Genomic DNA, 14,871 nt, shown 5'->3' with positions numbered 1-14,871 from the left:
TTATTCTGCAAATTTCAATTATTAAGTTAAAATATGAAACTACCGAATTATTATGCGTGAAGCAAGGAGCATATGAAATATCTAAATTCAAATTAATAGAAATAAATTTGCTGTTTTAGTTGCCCAGTGAGTCTGATCTGCAATCCCAGGGACCCAATGTGGAAGAAATGTTATGTTAGACTCCACTTTGTTTTTTAGGCACCTCTCATTTCTTTATATTTTGATTTAAATGAGCCAGACCTTTATTAATATGAGCTGAGCAATAGTTCTCCAGGTTTTCTGGAGGCCTTTCAGAGTTCTTCTTTGGACATTGCTTTATTACTCATTTTCAGTCCAGTCCTTGTACTTGACCACTTGTTTTTTTGTGTGTTGAACCAATTTACACTGACCTATAAATCATTCAAGCAGTGCAAAAGCGCCTAACTGAAGGGATGAATCAGTATTGTCTATACGTCTATACGTAACAGACAACTTAGCAAAGAACCAATTTTAAATTTTAAATTAGCACTTAATTGGTTGGCCTCCCCAGAGCCCAGACCTCAATGTTATTGAAGCAGTGTGGGATCATCTTGACAGAGAAAGAAACAAAAGGCAGCCAAGAACATCCTTCAAGAAGCCTGGAGAACTAGTCCTGAAGACTAACTAAACAAATTACAAGAAAGCTTGCATAAGATGTTAAATAATAAAGGTGGTCATAGCAAATATTGACTTCAAACTCATTATAGTTGTACAAAATCTGTTTGTGCCTTGTGTACCGTATTTACATTCATGTTTGTACATGTTTGAAGCGTTTCACTCATTTCCTATTTTACCAGCAAAGTTTAAAAACATGGGGGTCGGTCCACACTCTTGCACAGTGCTGTAATTAAAAATACTTGTTAATTAAATGTTTTTACACAATTCCTGTCTGTGCTCTACACCCTCTCCATACACACTTTCACTCCATTTGTGCATTCATGTGGAAGTTCTGCCACATTGAGTGCATAGCAACTGCCATTATATTATGAAGCCCTCCAACAGACTTAACTAAGCACACTCCATCAAGGTGTGGCACCCATTTGTGTCATTACACTTCCAGACTTTGTGTGATTATTTCAGGAGTTTGGGTTTAATGAAATGAAGCATGTTTGAGATTTCTTTCACATTTTTGTTGTAAAGGTTAATTTAAAAAAGGAAAAGAGTGTCCCAAGTGACTCCATATAGATTCATAATTTCCCGAGTGGCAGGGTGAAATTGGGCAGAGTCTTCTGGGCAGCATTTTCTCGTTCTCTCACACATTACACACAGCAGGAGATAATTCACATCAGCCTCACTCTCATTGCTGTAAATAGTGTGTGGGGCTTAAGGGGTGTGGGGCACACAGTCCCACTGTTCTGGGCATTAGCTTTCTCGTATCCACCAAAATCAGGCAAGTTCTAGAAAAGGTAAAGGAGTGGAAGGGGTGGGGTGTTCAGGTGAGGGAGACTATCCTTTGCGGTGGCTGTAGACCTTGGTTGCCATGGTGCTCTGGGGTGCTGTGCTTACGGTCCCAGATCTGCCTCCCCCGCCCTGCGATGGGGTGTGGGTTTACCAAGCCAGATGCTTAACTGGCTTTCTCATTCCGGTCTTAAGTATCATGACAGCACACACACACACACCCCTCAAACAACATATCACTCACACATATAGAATCTGACACACCCAGCATATCACTCCCAACGTGGGCAAGTCGGGGCAGGTCTTCCTACACCCATTTCCTGCACCCTACCCAGGGTGGGTCTCGACTGTTGGTTCATGGTGGCGGTGGTGGTTCTGGTGGTTGTTGGGCAGTTTCTTGCATCTGGAGCCCTGTTCTCAGTTCATGGCAGCATTGTCGGTGTCTGGTACTATGGGGCTGTTGCCCTTTGGCCTTGAGGGCTCCATCTCTGGCCTCCCTCCTCCTTCTGCTGGGAGGGGCACACAGTTGTCATCGAGACATGTGACCTGGGGTCTTCAGTACTCTAGGGGTCTCCGGGGTGTTTCTCTGTCTGCTTCTGGCTCCTGGGGGCATTATTGTAATTTCTCACTGTCATTGTCAATACACACACATGTAGATTGCTGGTTTGTGTATCCATGTTTTTGTTTTTTCAGGTGTGATTTGGGGTTTTTTTTTGTATGTGTTGTGTGTTTTCCACGTGTGCTCTGTCCTCTTATTCTTATGTTTTCCCCTGTGTTCTCCCTCCTTCTTTACTCCTTTTCTTTCGCCTTGTCACCTTTGGCATTCCCATATTACACATGCACTCGTGAATAATAATAGAAATAAGTAAAGAAGTAAAAAGTAGAAAAAGAAAGCCACAAACAAGAGGATCCTATAGAGAGTCTATAGAGCTCATCTTGGAAAAGCAAATGTTTTTGGCACAACAGTCACATTCTGATTATAACTGTAAAAGCTGCCATACAAGACAGGCTTAAAAAACATAAATGAACAAAGATAATTTTAGAATATTACTTTTAATGTAAATATGTGGTTTGCTGCAGTCAGCTGTCAGATTTATTGCTGTAGGTGAAATGTGTTAATTATTAAAAAGCTTCAAAGCTCAGAAGGGGCAATGATTTATTAAGTTTAATAGTAAAAGGCAGAGGTGGGACCAAGTCATTGTTTTGCAAGTCTCAAGTAAGTCTCAAGTCTTTATCCTCAAGTCTCAAGTCAAGTCTCAAGTAATGTCAGGCAAGTCCGAGTCAAGTCACAAGTCTGAAACTTTGAATTTCAAGTCCTTTCGAGTCTTTAAAAAAAAACAACGAAAAAATAATGTTGCAGTTATATGCTAAATGTAAATATTAGACCATGTAATTTTAAAATCTGTGTTTTTCTCAACACATGACAAAATAGTGGACTTAGAAAATATACACAAATTGTGAAATTGCACCTCTTTAAAATGCAGCTCAATTAAACTTAGCTCCAAGAATAATTTTCACCGACAGTTCTGAGATACGCTGCATGTTATTCTTGGATGCGGTTGTAGGACCAGCTTTAAAATCGCATGACAAAAATATCATACATATTAAAAAAAACTGTATCACCAACGTAGCCTGGACAACATTTGCTAGTTAGATGAAGTCAGCTATCTCATTGTAGCATATTTATATGCATATTTATAATCATACGGTTCTTGGAGTGAGTGCATACACTCATGAAGTTTAGTAACTTCAGGTCACTGCAACAAGCCCAGGTACAGTTTACCGACGGATGGGTACAGGACCTTGAAATGCACCGTGTAGAACGAAAGACCATCGTACGTATCATAAGTTTACCAGTCTCACAAATCGTCGTCATAAATACACATTCGTTAACCGTTTATTAATAGGACCTTTGAGCTCAACGGTAATTAATTAGTAGTGGAAATAATTTCTGGTAGCATCACAGAAATGTAGCAGTGACAATAATATTGTATGCTGTAATCGTACTGGGCAATTAGTGATACAAAAAACCCGTTTTATCCTGTGAATAAAAGTATATGTTTTTGTCAATGTACCATAATAACAGAAGCGAAACGCAATATTGTGTCAGGACAATTCACTATTTATGCACAATAAACAAAGAAGCATAGCGCGACAATTTCTGTTCAGCGCCAGACTTGCTTGTAACCTATATCACTAATTATGTTATGAAAATGACGTATTAACTACTAAAAAACACTGACCTTCGTGTAAATGCTTGGAGCAGACTAACCTGTGAGCTGGAGTGTTCTGGGACGTTATATTTGGTCTTTGAATGGCTGCAATCCAGTCGCGTCTTTGTTACTTCGGAAACATGGCTCGAACAATTTCTCTTCAACGACGTAATCCGATAACAACCGATCTCTTTACCCATCGGCTTCCCGTGGCTGTCATGCGACCGGCTATTGCAGTTAATAATACAACAGCTTCTTGCCATTTTTGTGTTTCTTTTTATCGCTGTGTAACTGATTTTAATTGAAAGCCTGCGTGCGCTAGTACCGCTTGCCACGAGTTCCCAGAATCCTTTGCGGTTCTACCCGTGAATGACGTCACATTTTCAATCTCTACATAATATGCATGTTAAATTTTATATTTGGGGTAAAATATCAAGTCTTTTCAAGTAAACCGGTTCAAGTCCAATTCAAGTCCCAAGTCATTGGTGTAAAAGTCCAAGTCAAGTCACAAGTCTTACAACATTTTTTCAAGTCAAGTCTAAAGTCATAAAATTAATGACTCGAGTCTGACTCGAGTCCAAGTCATGTGACTCGAGTCCACACCTCTGGTAAAAGGATCTTTTATGGGAAATGACGAAACACCTCAGTGTAAATATGCAACCATGTGAAGTTATTGATTGTTCTGAGTTTTCAGTCCTGACTTGAAACAAAAACATTTCTTCTCAAACTTCATCTGAAACCATTGTGATGGACCGAGCAGTGAAGGAAACTTAGGCACAGGTTAAAGTCCAAAAAATGATTTTTTATTTAACCCAAAAAACATAATTGGTTAACTCATGCAAAAAGAATCAAAATCTTGGGCCCATAAAAGAGGTCAAACTAACAAAACTCTACTCAAAGTTAACAACACAACTGATAACTCAAACAAACTGACCTAACTCAATGAGACAAACGGGAAACTTAAATAGTGGCTGATCAGCCCACAAAAACAGGAAAAGGGGTAAAACACACAAAACCTAACTAAACCAAACATAATGAACTCCAATTCCCCCCCATGGTCCCGAGTTATGGCATGAACCAATTTGTAGTCTCCTTTAAAGCTCGCTCCGCCCCTTTTCCACCTCTTGGCTCCTTTATCAAGGGACTGGAACAGCTGCAACTAAGGTAACTCAGAAAACAAAAGATTAATCATACATAACAGTGTAAACTAAAATGTGCGCACTTATTTTAGAATGCAGCGTTATGTGGATATGTGAATGAATTCTAAACCAAAACCAGTTATTTATTGTTCTGTAAATAAATTCCTATATTTAAAGAAAGAAATGTGAATGCAATATTACTTATAAGCCTCTACACTAACATGGTGATATTACCACTGTGTGGCTGTAAGTGCAGCCATCACACACTCCCCCTCTTCAGATCTCTCCCTGGGACAGCGAGAGAGACAGTCTGCAGTGTAGTTATCCTTGCCGGGGATGTGGTTGATGGTGAACCGGAATGGCTGGATTGCAAGGTACCATCGCGTGATCCTTCCATTTGTGTCCTTCATTCTCTCTATCCATTGAAGAGCCTTGTGGTCTGTTTCCAATATGAACTCCCGTCCGAGAAGATAATACCTAAAGGAGTCCAGGGCCCATTTGATGGCAAGTCCCTCCTTCTCGATGGTTGAGTATCGCACTTCCCTCGGAAACAGCTTTCGGCTGATGAAGGCCACTGGATGACGCTCTCCAGGCGGTCCCTGTAACAGAACAGCTCCCAATCCTCTCTCCGAGGCATCAGTCTGAAGAATGAAATTTCTCTCAAAATCAGGGCTGTGCAACACTGGGCTCTTACTCAGAGATTGTCGTAGGTCCTGAAAAGCCATCTTAGCCTCCTCTGTCCAGGTGATCTTATTGGGACTTCGGGCACCAGTCAGATCCGTCAGAAGAGCTGCCCTGGCGGAGAAATGAGGGATAAACCGATGATAGAATCCTGCCATACCTAAAAATGATCTCAGCTGTTTTCTGGTCTCTGGCAAAGGACAGGATTCTATGGCGGTGACCTTATTGACTTGAGGTTTTATTACTCCATTTCCAATCACAAACCCAAGGTACTCAGTTTCAGCCTTGGCAATGGCACACTTAGCTGGATTAACAGTCAACCCTGCAGACTGAAGACGCCCCAATACCTTCTCCAGGTGTTTCAGGTGTTCTTCCCAGGTAGAACTAAAAATCACTATGTCATCAAGGTAGGCTGCAGCAAAATCAGACATGTCAGACAGTATCTGGTCCATCAGTCTCTGGAATGTTGCCGGGGCACCATGCAGTCCAAAGGGCATGACTTTAAACTGGAACAAGCCCCACGGGGTCCGGAAAGCAGTCAGCTCTTTTGAGCGCTTAGTCAGTGGTACCTGCCAATAACCCTTGCAGAGGTCTATTGTTGTCAGGTATCTGGCCTTCCCAAGACGCTCAACCATGTCATCAATGCGGGGAGTTGGATATGAATCAAATTGTGATATTGCATTCAGGTACCTGAAGTCTATGCAGAAACGGATACTGCCATCCTTCTTTGGCACCAGGACCACCGGGTGGCACCACTCGCTCTTCGAGGCTTCAATGATTCCTAGTGACAACATCAGGTCGATCTCCTCTTTCAACGGGATCAGTAGACGCTCAGGTATCCTGTAACTCATTCTCCTCACAGAAGCTCCATCTTTCAACACAATGTCATGTTCCACAATGTCCGTTCTACCAGGATTTTCACTGAACACATCTAATTTACACAGGTTTCTCACCTGAGCCTGTCTTTCCTCAGGAAGATGGTTTAGATCCAGGTCCTGAGGAGTGGGTTTTGGCAGATACTGATCATCCACTTCCTCCTCCTCCGAAACCTCCCGGATCAGAAAGACATCTGCTTTTGGTCTCTCCACCCATTCCTTAAGCAGGTTAATGTGCAGTACTCTGCTGGAGCGGGGCTGATCTGGAATAGCGACCTTATAGGTTGTTTGTCCAAGTTTCTTTTGGACCTCATATGGCCCTTGCCACTTTGCTAACAGCTTACTGTCATCACTTGGAAGAAGCACCAGCACCTTCTCACCAGGACTGAAGGATCTTTGCCGAGCTGACTGGTCGTACCAGGCCTTCTGGTGCTGCTGTGCTTCCGCTTTGTGGGCTTGGGCCAGCTCCGTCATCTTCTCCAACCGTTCCCGCATCTGGACAACATAAGAGACAACATTGACAGCCTGTGATCTTTCTTGGTCACCCTCCCAAGTCTCCCTTAGAAGAGACAAGGGGCCTCGTACCTCATGGCCATACAATAGTTCGAAAGGTGAAAAACCTGTAGAAGCCTGGGGTACTTCTCTATATGCAAAGAGGAGGTAGGGCAGCCACTGATCCCAGTCTGTACCAGTTTCATTGACAAATTTGCGTAACATTTGTTTCAGAGTCTGATTGAAGCGCTCTGTTAGGCCATCTGTCTGAGGGTGGTATGGCGTTGTCCTCAGGCTCTTAATCCCAAGGAGCTGGTACACCTGCTTCAACAAAGTGGACATAAAGTTAGTGCCACGGTCAGTAAGAATCTCACGAGGAAAACCAACCCTTGAGAAGAACTGTATGAGACAGAAGGCGACTGCTTTGGCTTTTATTGATCTCAAAGGAAAGACCTCTGGATACTTTGTAGCGTAATCTGTCACAACCAGCATGTAACGGTTGCCTGCCTTGCTCCTTTCTAGAGGACCAACAATGTCCATTCCTAGCCGTTCAAATGGAGTGCTGATAATTGGTAGAGACTGGAGAGGAGCTCTGGAGGGGATTTTAAGAGAAGACTTCTGGCACTGAGGGCAGCTTTTACAGAACAGTGTTACATCTGAGCGCACACCAGGCCAATAAAAATATTTTCTAATGCGGGCCATGGTTTTGTGCTTTCCCAAGTGGCCAGCCCATGGAATGGAGTGTCCTAAGGAGAGCACCACCTTCTGGACTGCTCTAGGAACCACCAACTGCAATGCTGAACCCTGCTGACGATACAGAATGCCATCTTTCAGCAGAAACTCCCCCTTGCTGTTCAATTCTTGCTCAGTCCCTTGGCTCCTCTCTGCAGCTTTCTGGAACAGAGATGTTAGAGATGGATCGTCATGTTGCATTTCAATAATATTAACAGGGATTTTGAAACCCAAAGGTAACTCAGGCTCTATGCTAGGAGCTTCTCGAACAGCAGTATGTAGAAACTTCTCTTGCCTTCTCTGTCCACGTGACTTACGAGACTTCCCGGGTGCAGTCTCTATGTCCGCATCATAGAAGGGCAAGGCACGGAGTGGATGTAGGGACTCCTCTTTCTTCTTAGCTTGAGCTCTTGTTACTGCAACATTGCATGTATGACTAGGATTCAGCAAGTCAAACAACACAGGCAGATCTCGACCCAGCACTACTGGAAATGGCAGATTCTCTGCAACACCAATATTTAGGATATACGTTTGTCCTTGTACCTTGATGTACAGATCTGCTGTTGGATATGATCTCTCATCTCCATGAATGCAGCGAACAGGGATTGTCTCCACATTAACTTTATTTGCGGGTACAAAGTCTCGGTGCACAAGAGTCTGAGTACTTCCTGAGTCAACAAGGGCCTTTAATGGTTTCCCATCAACCTCAACTAAGGTCATTTTGAAACCATTCTCAAACTCCACTTTAGGCTCCACACTTTGTCGGGGCACAAAACACATCTGCGTTATTTTTGTAGCATTCTTTGGGCACATAGGTTTTGTGTGGCCCTCCATCCCACACAAATAACAAATCACAGTCTTGGGTGGAGGTCTTGACGGCATATTGACAGACTGGCTCTTTGGAGGTTTACTCACCCCTGCTTTCTGGTAGTGAGGGACAGATTTTGAACCATCTCTCATTTTCCATGCTGTGTGGCTCCATGGCTGTCCTTTTCTCCGTGCTGCCACAAACACATCAGCTAGCTCTGCAGCCGCCGCTGCAGAGTTTGGATTGCGTTCTTTAATCCATATCTGTAACTCAGGAGACAGCATTCTCAAGTATTGTTCTAAAATTAATATTTCACTAACCTCATGCACCGTTTTTCCTTTTGGCTTCACCCACTTCTCATATAACTCTTTCAATCTTGCATATAGTTCTTTTGGATTCTCATCAGGTTTTACCTCCAGTGAACGGAATCTCAGTCTATATGTCTCAGGATTAATGTCATATTTTTGAAGGATAGCTGCTTTCACTTTGTCATAGTCTAGAGAGTCATCCATATCCATATGAACATACGCACCTCTTGCTTTGCCAGTGAGTAAAGGAATCAGATGAAAAACCCAGTCCATTTTTTGCCACCGGCAAACTACAGCCATGCGTTCAAATGTTGTTAAAAAATGTTCAATATCATCCTCCTCTGTCAATTTTTCCAGCCTGGGTTCATAAAAGCGAGACTGACCTGACTGAGGATGTATTTGCTCATTACTGGAGCCAGCACAGGGAGGATCCTCCTCTTCAAAGGACTCTACCTCTGGTTGTTCAGGTTCCTCCATTTGAGGCTCAGAGACCTCCATTTGAGGCTCAGGGACCGGGGAGGTACGAGCTTGCACTTCTACCTGCAACAGCTGAAACTGATGTTGCAGTGCTCTAAAGCGCTGTTCCTGGCGGGTAAACTCCTCCCTTCTTCTTGCTTCCTGGGCCTCCTGCTGACCCATATGAGAACGAAGCATGGAAATCAGTTCTGACATTGTCGGCTCCTTACCTTGGCTCTCAGTACTATCCACCCCTCCAGAGGCTCCATTTTCCTCTCCTCCTTCTACTTGCTCTACAACTCCAACTGGCTGGTTTTGACAATCTCCTTTTGCTCCTCTGCCACTCCTTCCCATTCTGTGCATGGCTTGATGAGTGAAGAGGGGGAAAAAAGAGAAAGAAAAAAAATCCTGTGCCTTCAACTGCTAAAATCCCACTCCTGACACCACTTGTGATGGACCGAGCAGTGAAGGAAACTTAGGCACAGGTTAAAGTCCAAAAAATGATTTTTTATTTAACCCAAAAAACATAATTGGTTAACTCATGCAAAAAGAATCAAAATCTTGGGCCCATAAAAGAGGTCAAACTAACAAAACTCTACTCAAAGTTAACAACACAACTGATAACTCAAACAAACTGACCTAACTCAATGAGACAAACGGGAAACTTAAATAGTGGCTGATCAGCCCACAAAAACAGGAAAAGGGGTAAAACACACAAAACCTAACTAAACCAAACATAATGAACTCCAATTCCCCCCCATGGTCCCGAGTTATGGCATGAACCAATTTGTAGTCTCCTTTAAAGCTCGCTCCGCCCCTTTTCCACCTCTTGGCTCCTTTATCAAGGGACTGGAACAGCTGCAACTAAGGTAACTCAGAAAACAAAAGATTAATCATACATAACAGTGTAAACTAAAATGTGCGCACTTATTTTAGAATGCAGCGTTATGTGGATATGTGAATGAATTCTAAACCAAAACCAGTTATTTATTGTTCTGTAAATAAATTCCTATATTTAAAGAAAGAAATGTGAATGCAATATTACTTATAAGCCTCTACACTAACATGGTGATATTACCACTGTGTGGCTGTAAGTGCAGCCATCACACCATACACGGTATTATTTTATCAAATTCAAATTCACAAGTTGGCAAATTAAACTACCCCCCCTCCCCAAAATAAATAAATATAATTTGCCCAGTATCCCCTTTGACATCATCTTCCACAGCATGTCCCGACAGCTTCCAGCATGGTGGTTATATGTAGCAGTCTTGTTCTGACAATTTTCACTGTGCACTCAACGATTTCACCATAAACCTGGTGTGGTGCCTAAATCCAACCAAGCTGTAGTTGGTGCTTTATGTGCGACTAGAGGGGTTTGGTATGATAAAGGTTCCACACAGCCAGACTTTTCTCTCTACTAGCTGGTTCATCAAAACCTAACATTCCAGTTATCATCAATCAATCTTTATTTATAAAGCACTTTTCATACAGAAAAAATGTAGCACAAAGTGCTTTACATAGTTAAAAGCAGCCCACCCCACCCTCCAACTCACTCCCCACACTCTCAATACACATATATCCCCCCACCCACACACACATACACACACGCGCACACTTAAAGAGTAAAAATTGGGCTGGGCTCGCATGAGCCGAGTGAGGAAACATTATAACAGAGAGCCGTCTGCACCGGGAGCCGGTCACAGACCGCAGCCTCCGGGCTGGGCACACAGCCGGAGGAAGGCAAAGGAGCCCCCCAACCAGGCTGAGAGGACCCCAGAGACCCAGCAGCCACGGTCAATAACAGCCCCGGTGCAGAGAGCGCCCTCCGAGGAAACACTGGAGATATGACGCAATACGATGTATACAGGGTAAAATGATAAAATAAATAAGAACAGGATACAATATAAATATAAATATAAATAGAGTAAGAAGATTAAAAAATGAATAAGAATAAAATCAAGAAATATTAGGTAAATCCTAAATTAATAATAGAATAACAGGATAGAATAAATAAGCATAAAAAATAAATAAACGCTAAGTAAAAGCTAAATTAAAAAGGTGGGTCTTGAGCCTGTTCTTAAAAACATGTACGTTCTCTGCGGCCCTGAGCTCCTCCGGCAGGCTGTTCCACAGACGAGGACCATACCACTGAAAAGCTGCCTCTCCGTGAGTATGTGTCCTGACTTTAGGGACAATCAAAAGGCCAGTACCAGAGGACCTCAGGGTCCGCGAGGGTTCGTATGGTAAAAGCAGATCTGAGAGATAAGAAGGCCCAAGACCATTAAGACATTTAAAAACCAATAAAAGAACTTTAAAATCGATCCTGAAACACACGGGGAGCCAGTGCAGCGATTCTAAAACCGGTGTAATGTGGGCCCGCCCTCTGGTCTTCGTCAGCACACGAGCTGCCGAGTTTTGCAAGAGTTGTAAAGTTGAAATATTCTTCTTAGGAAGACCAGAGAGCAGGGCATTACAGTAATCAATGCGACTGGTAATAAAAGCATGCATCAGCATCTCCGTGTTGGCCCGAGAGAGAATTGGGCGGACTCTGGCTATATTTTTTAGATGTAACCAAAATTGGATTTTATCATATTTAACATGTGGGATAAAACCAAGCTCAGAGTCAAAAATAACACCCAGGTTTTTCACTTGTAGCGAAGGACATAGTGAAAATGCCTCTAATTTAGACAAGAGTTTCTCTCTCTGAGCCTCAGGACCGACAATTAAAACTTCAGTTTTGTCCTGGTTAAGCTGTAAAAAGTTTTCTGCCATCCAAGATCTTATATCCAAGATACAGTTAAAAAGGGCATCCATTGGTCTGGTGTCATCAGGAGACACGGAGATGTACAGCTGCGTGTCATCAGCGTAACTGTGGAAGTTCACTCCATGCCTCCTGATGACACTGCCGAGAGGCAACATATACAAATTAAAAAGTACAGGGCCTAGAACCGACCCTTGAGGCACACCACATGTCATTTTATGGATCTTAGAGGAGCATGTATCCATACTCACCATAAAAGATCTGTCAGAGAGATAGGAAGTGAACCAGTTGTGTTGATGATGACAGTGGTTATCACCTTTCACTGTTAAGCTTCTGTGCCAGGCTCCATGTGTGCGCATATAAAAATGGGTATTTTGTGGATCATGTGACTCATGAATTGATCCTGAGTCAATGTTGACGATATAATGCCAATGAAAAATCTGGAAAGAATAGTAAAATATAACAGTAAAGTACAACACTCTTGCAAATAAGACGAGATTAATGCTGCAGAAAAATGTTAATCTTTGAATTTAGCACATATAACAAACATTTCAATTTAAGTTAATTATTTTATTTTGTTCACTGTAAAGCTGTTGTTTGTTTATAAGGTGACAGCTGCACATTAGAGTTCTATAAGTTTAAACTGGACACATTTAAACATTAAAGTTAATAAAGGAGACATGGAAACTGCTTCAATTTCACCGCATCACCAAATTAATACATGAAATTACAGATCCATGATAATGGATAATGATAATGCTTCATTTAGTGGTTTTAGTAAAGTGCGACTTAATAAGAGGCACATCTTTGGTGGAGCCAGAATTTATAATATAGTCTTAAAACATTCAGAAAAAAATTAAATTGAAAGGAATCAGCAGGATTTGAACCAGGGTCTCCTTACTGCTAATCTTGCAATGTGTGCAACCACCAGCCATACAACCTTCTAGCAGATATCTTTGCACATCTGTGCAGCTGCAGTAACCACAGCCAGAGCATCTGCTCTTCCATGACCCTCCAGCAGATTACAATAAAAAAAATCTGTCCTGTTCACCACAACTTTCTACACTTTGTGGTTTACCTGTTCTAAACATCTTCTCTCTTTCCTGCAGGACACCAATCAGGAGGTGGAGCCAGAAGAACCACCAAATATTCTCGACCTGGGCCATTAAAACCAGCTGACCCAGTATAACTGGAGCTGGCTGTTAACAAACCACAATAACTCAGTGACTTCATCTTGCTTTAGAAATTTCCACACAGTTTAACTGTAATCAATTATGGAATAAAAGTTTACTAAACCCAAATCCTCTCTGGGTAAAAAACCTCAGTCCGTGTTTTTATTGTGTTAAATAATTGTTCAAAAAAGTGTCGTTCCTCTAACAGCCACTAAAGGCTGGCTCCAAAGGTGAGTCAGTCCCTACAGAGTCCCATGTTCAACACAGTTACACCTGGTTTTGGATAGTTTCTCCCTTAGTAAAAAAATCTCAGGTGAATCTTATCCATTTTCATTTGGTAAGGCTTAATGTAAGGGGCATGACTGTTCTGGCTAATAGGTGGTGAAACTATGGAGAACAGTTAATATTTTTGTAGGATAGCCATTAATTCAGGATACTGCGTTTGGCTGCGTTTGGATAGTGACAGCCAGGAGATTTCCAGGAAAAACAGAAGTTGGTAGATATGACCTATCATTGTGTTTGTGCTGCTGGTGCCTTAAGAAGCATTTTAAATAGATTATCTGATGAATATTGTGGACTTCTGTGTGATACAGTTGATCAAAGTTTGAGATTCTGTGAGTCAATTTCTGATATTGCATTAGTCTATTCCTTACCTCTAACTGAACCTAACCCACACAGTTTATATGGCTGGTGAGTGTTAGCTAGCTTAATACTCTACTTTCTTGTCTAAATACGGTCACTTCTGGCTCAAAATACCAAAAATAACTCTTCAAATTGTGAAGTCCCTCATCTCTCCCTGTAAAGGAACTGAATTCTTACAGATAATATTTCCTGTGAACAGGCAGTCAGTCTCATCAGGAATGTGCCAGACCAACTTTGGTTCTTTTACCTCTGCACATCAGAAAAACTAGTCAGTTAAATATATTGTCGGAAAAGCACACAACCCTACCCAGACCACAAAGGGCATAAAATACAGATATAGCCAATGTGGCATTGTCGAATGATTAGTGAAGTCCCATTATGAAGTCTTAGACTGAGTGATTTCACTGTTGCTAATTGCTAACATTATGCATTATTATTGATAGCCTGTGTCTCTTGTGTCTTCAATTCAATTCGATTTTATTTATATAGCGCCAAATCACAACAAAAGTCGCCTCAAGGCGCTTCATAGATACAGAGAAAAACCCAACAATCATATGACCCCCTATGAGCAAGCACTTTGGCGACAGTGGGAAGGAAAAACTCCCTTTTAACAGGAAGAAACCTCCGGCAGAACCAGGCTCAGGGAAGGGCGGCCATCTGCTGCGACTGGTTGGGGTGAGAGAAGGAAGACAGGATAAAAGACATGCTGTGGAAGAGAGACAGAGGTTAATAACAGATATGATTCAATGCAGAGAGGTCTATTAATACATAGTGAGTGTGTTTAGTTTTTCTTCCCCTCTGTCTTGTTAGTTTGATTCTGTTCACTTGTGTCTTATTTTCCTCAGCTGTTCTCTCTAGCTGTGTCCCAAAACGTAGGCTGCATCCTTCAGAGGCCGCATTTGAAGGCCGATTACGTCACAGCCAGGCGACGAAGGCTGTCCCAATTTGTCGACTCCTTTAAATGCGGCCGACAAATGCGTCCTTCATTTCCACGAATTTGAAGGATTGGTCGGGTGTGTCCTTCGTGGCCCACCATATCCCAAAATTAATAACGCGGCCCAGCCAATTCCAATTTCCAACAATGGTGCTAGCTACTAAGTTTTAATATTACCCTTATTAATCTTTCTGGGTCACAAAATAAACTTTTAACCTATTTTCAGGTGAGAAAGTAGC

The 14,871-nt window shown here is 42.2% G+C and overlaps 1 protein-coding gene across 2 annotated transcripts in view; it reads left to right on the top strand.

Moving 5' to 3' along the window:
- stab1 (stabilin 1) overlaps nucleotides 1-13,208 on the top strand; it is a 189,713-nt gene extending 176,505 nt beyond the window's left edge. For both annotated transcript variants that reach the window (XM_085457297.1, XM_085457298.1), the window contains one exon: nucleotides 12,994-13,208. In XM_085457297.1, coding sequence (XP_085313423.1) covers nucleotides 12,994-13,053 — 60 coding nt within the window. In that variant the 3' untranslated portion in view covers nucleotides 13,054-13,208. The remainder of the gene's footprint in view (nucleotides 1-12,993) is intronic.
- The last annotated feature ends 1,663 nt before the right edge of the window (nucleotides 13,209-14,871 follow it).

Source organism: Copadichromis virginalis, linkage group LG5 (assembly GCF_057382275.1).
Source record: "Copadichromis virginalis isolate Kocher_CV1m ecotype Utaka linkage group LG5, C_Virginalis_male_GT1.1, whole genome shotgun sequence".
Lineage (NCBI taxonomy): Eukaryota > Metazoa > Chordata > Actinopteri > Cichliformes > Cichlidae > Copadichromis > Copadichromis virginalis.
The sequence above is the reverse complement of the archived record's forward strand: the minus strand, read 5'-3'. Positions and strand labels throughout refer to the sequence as shown.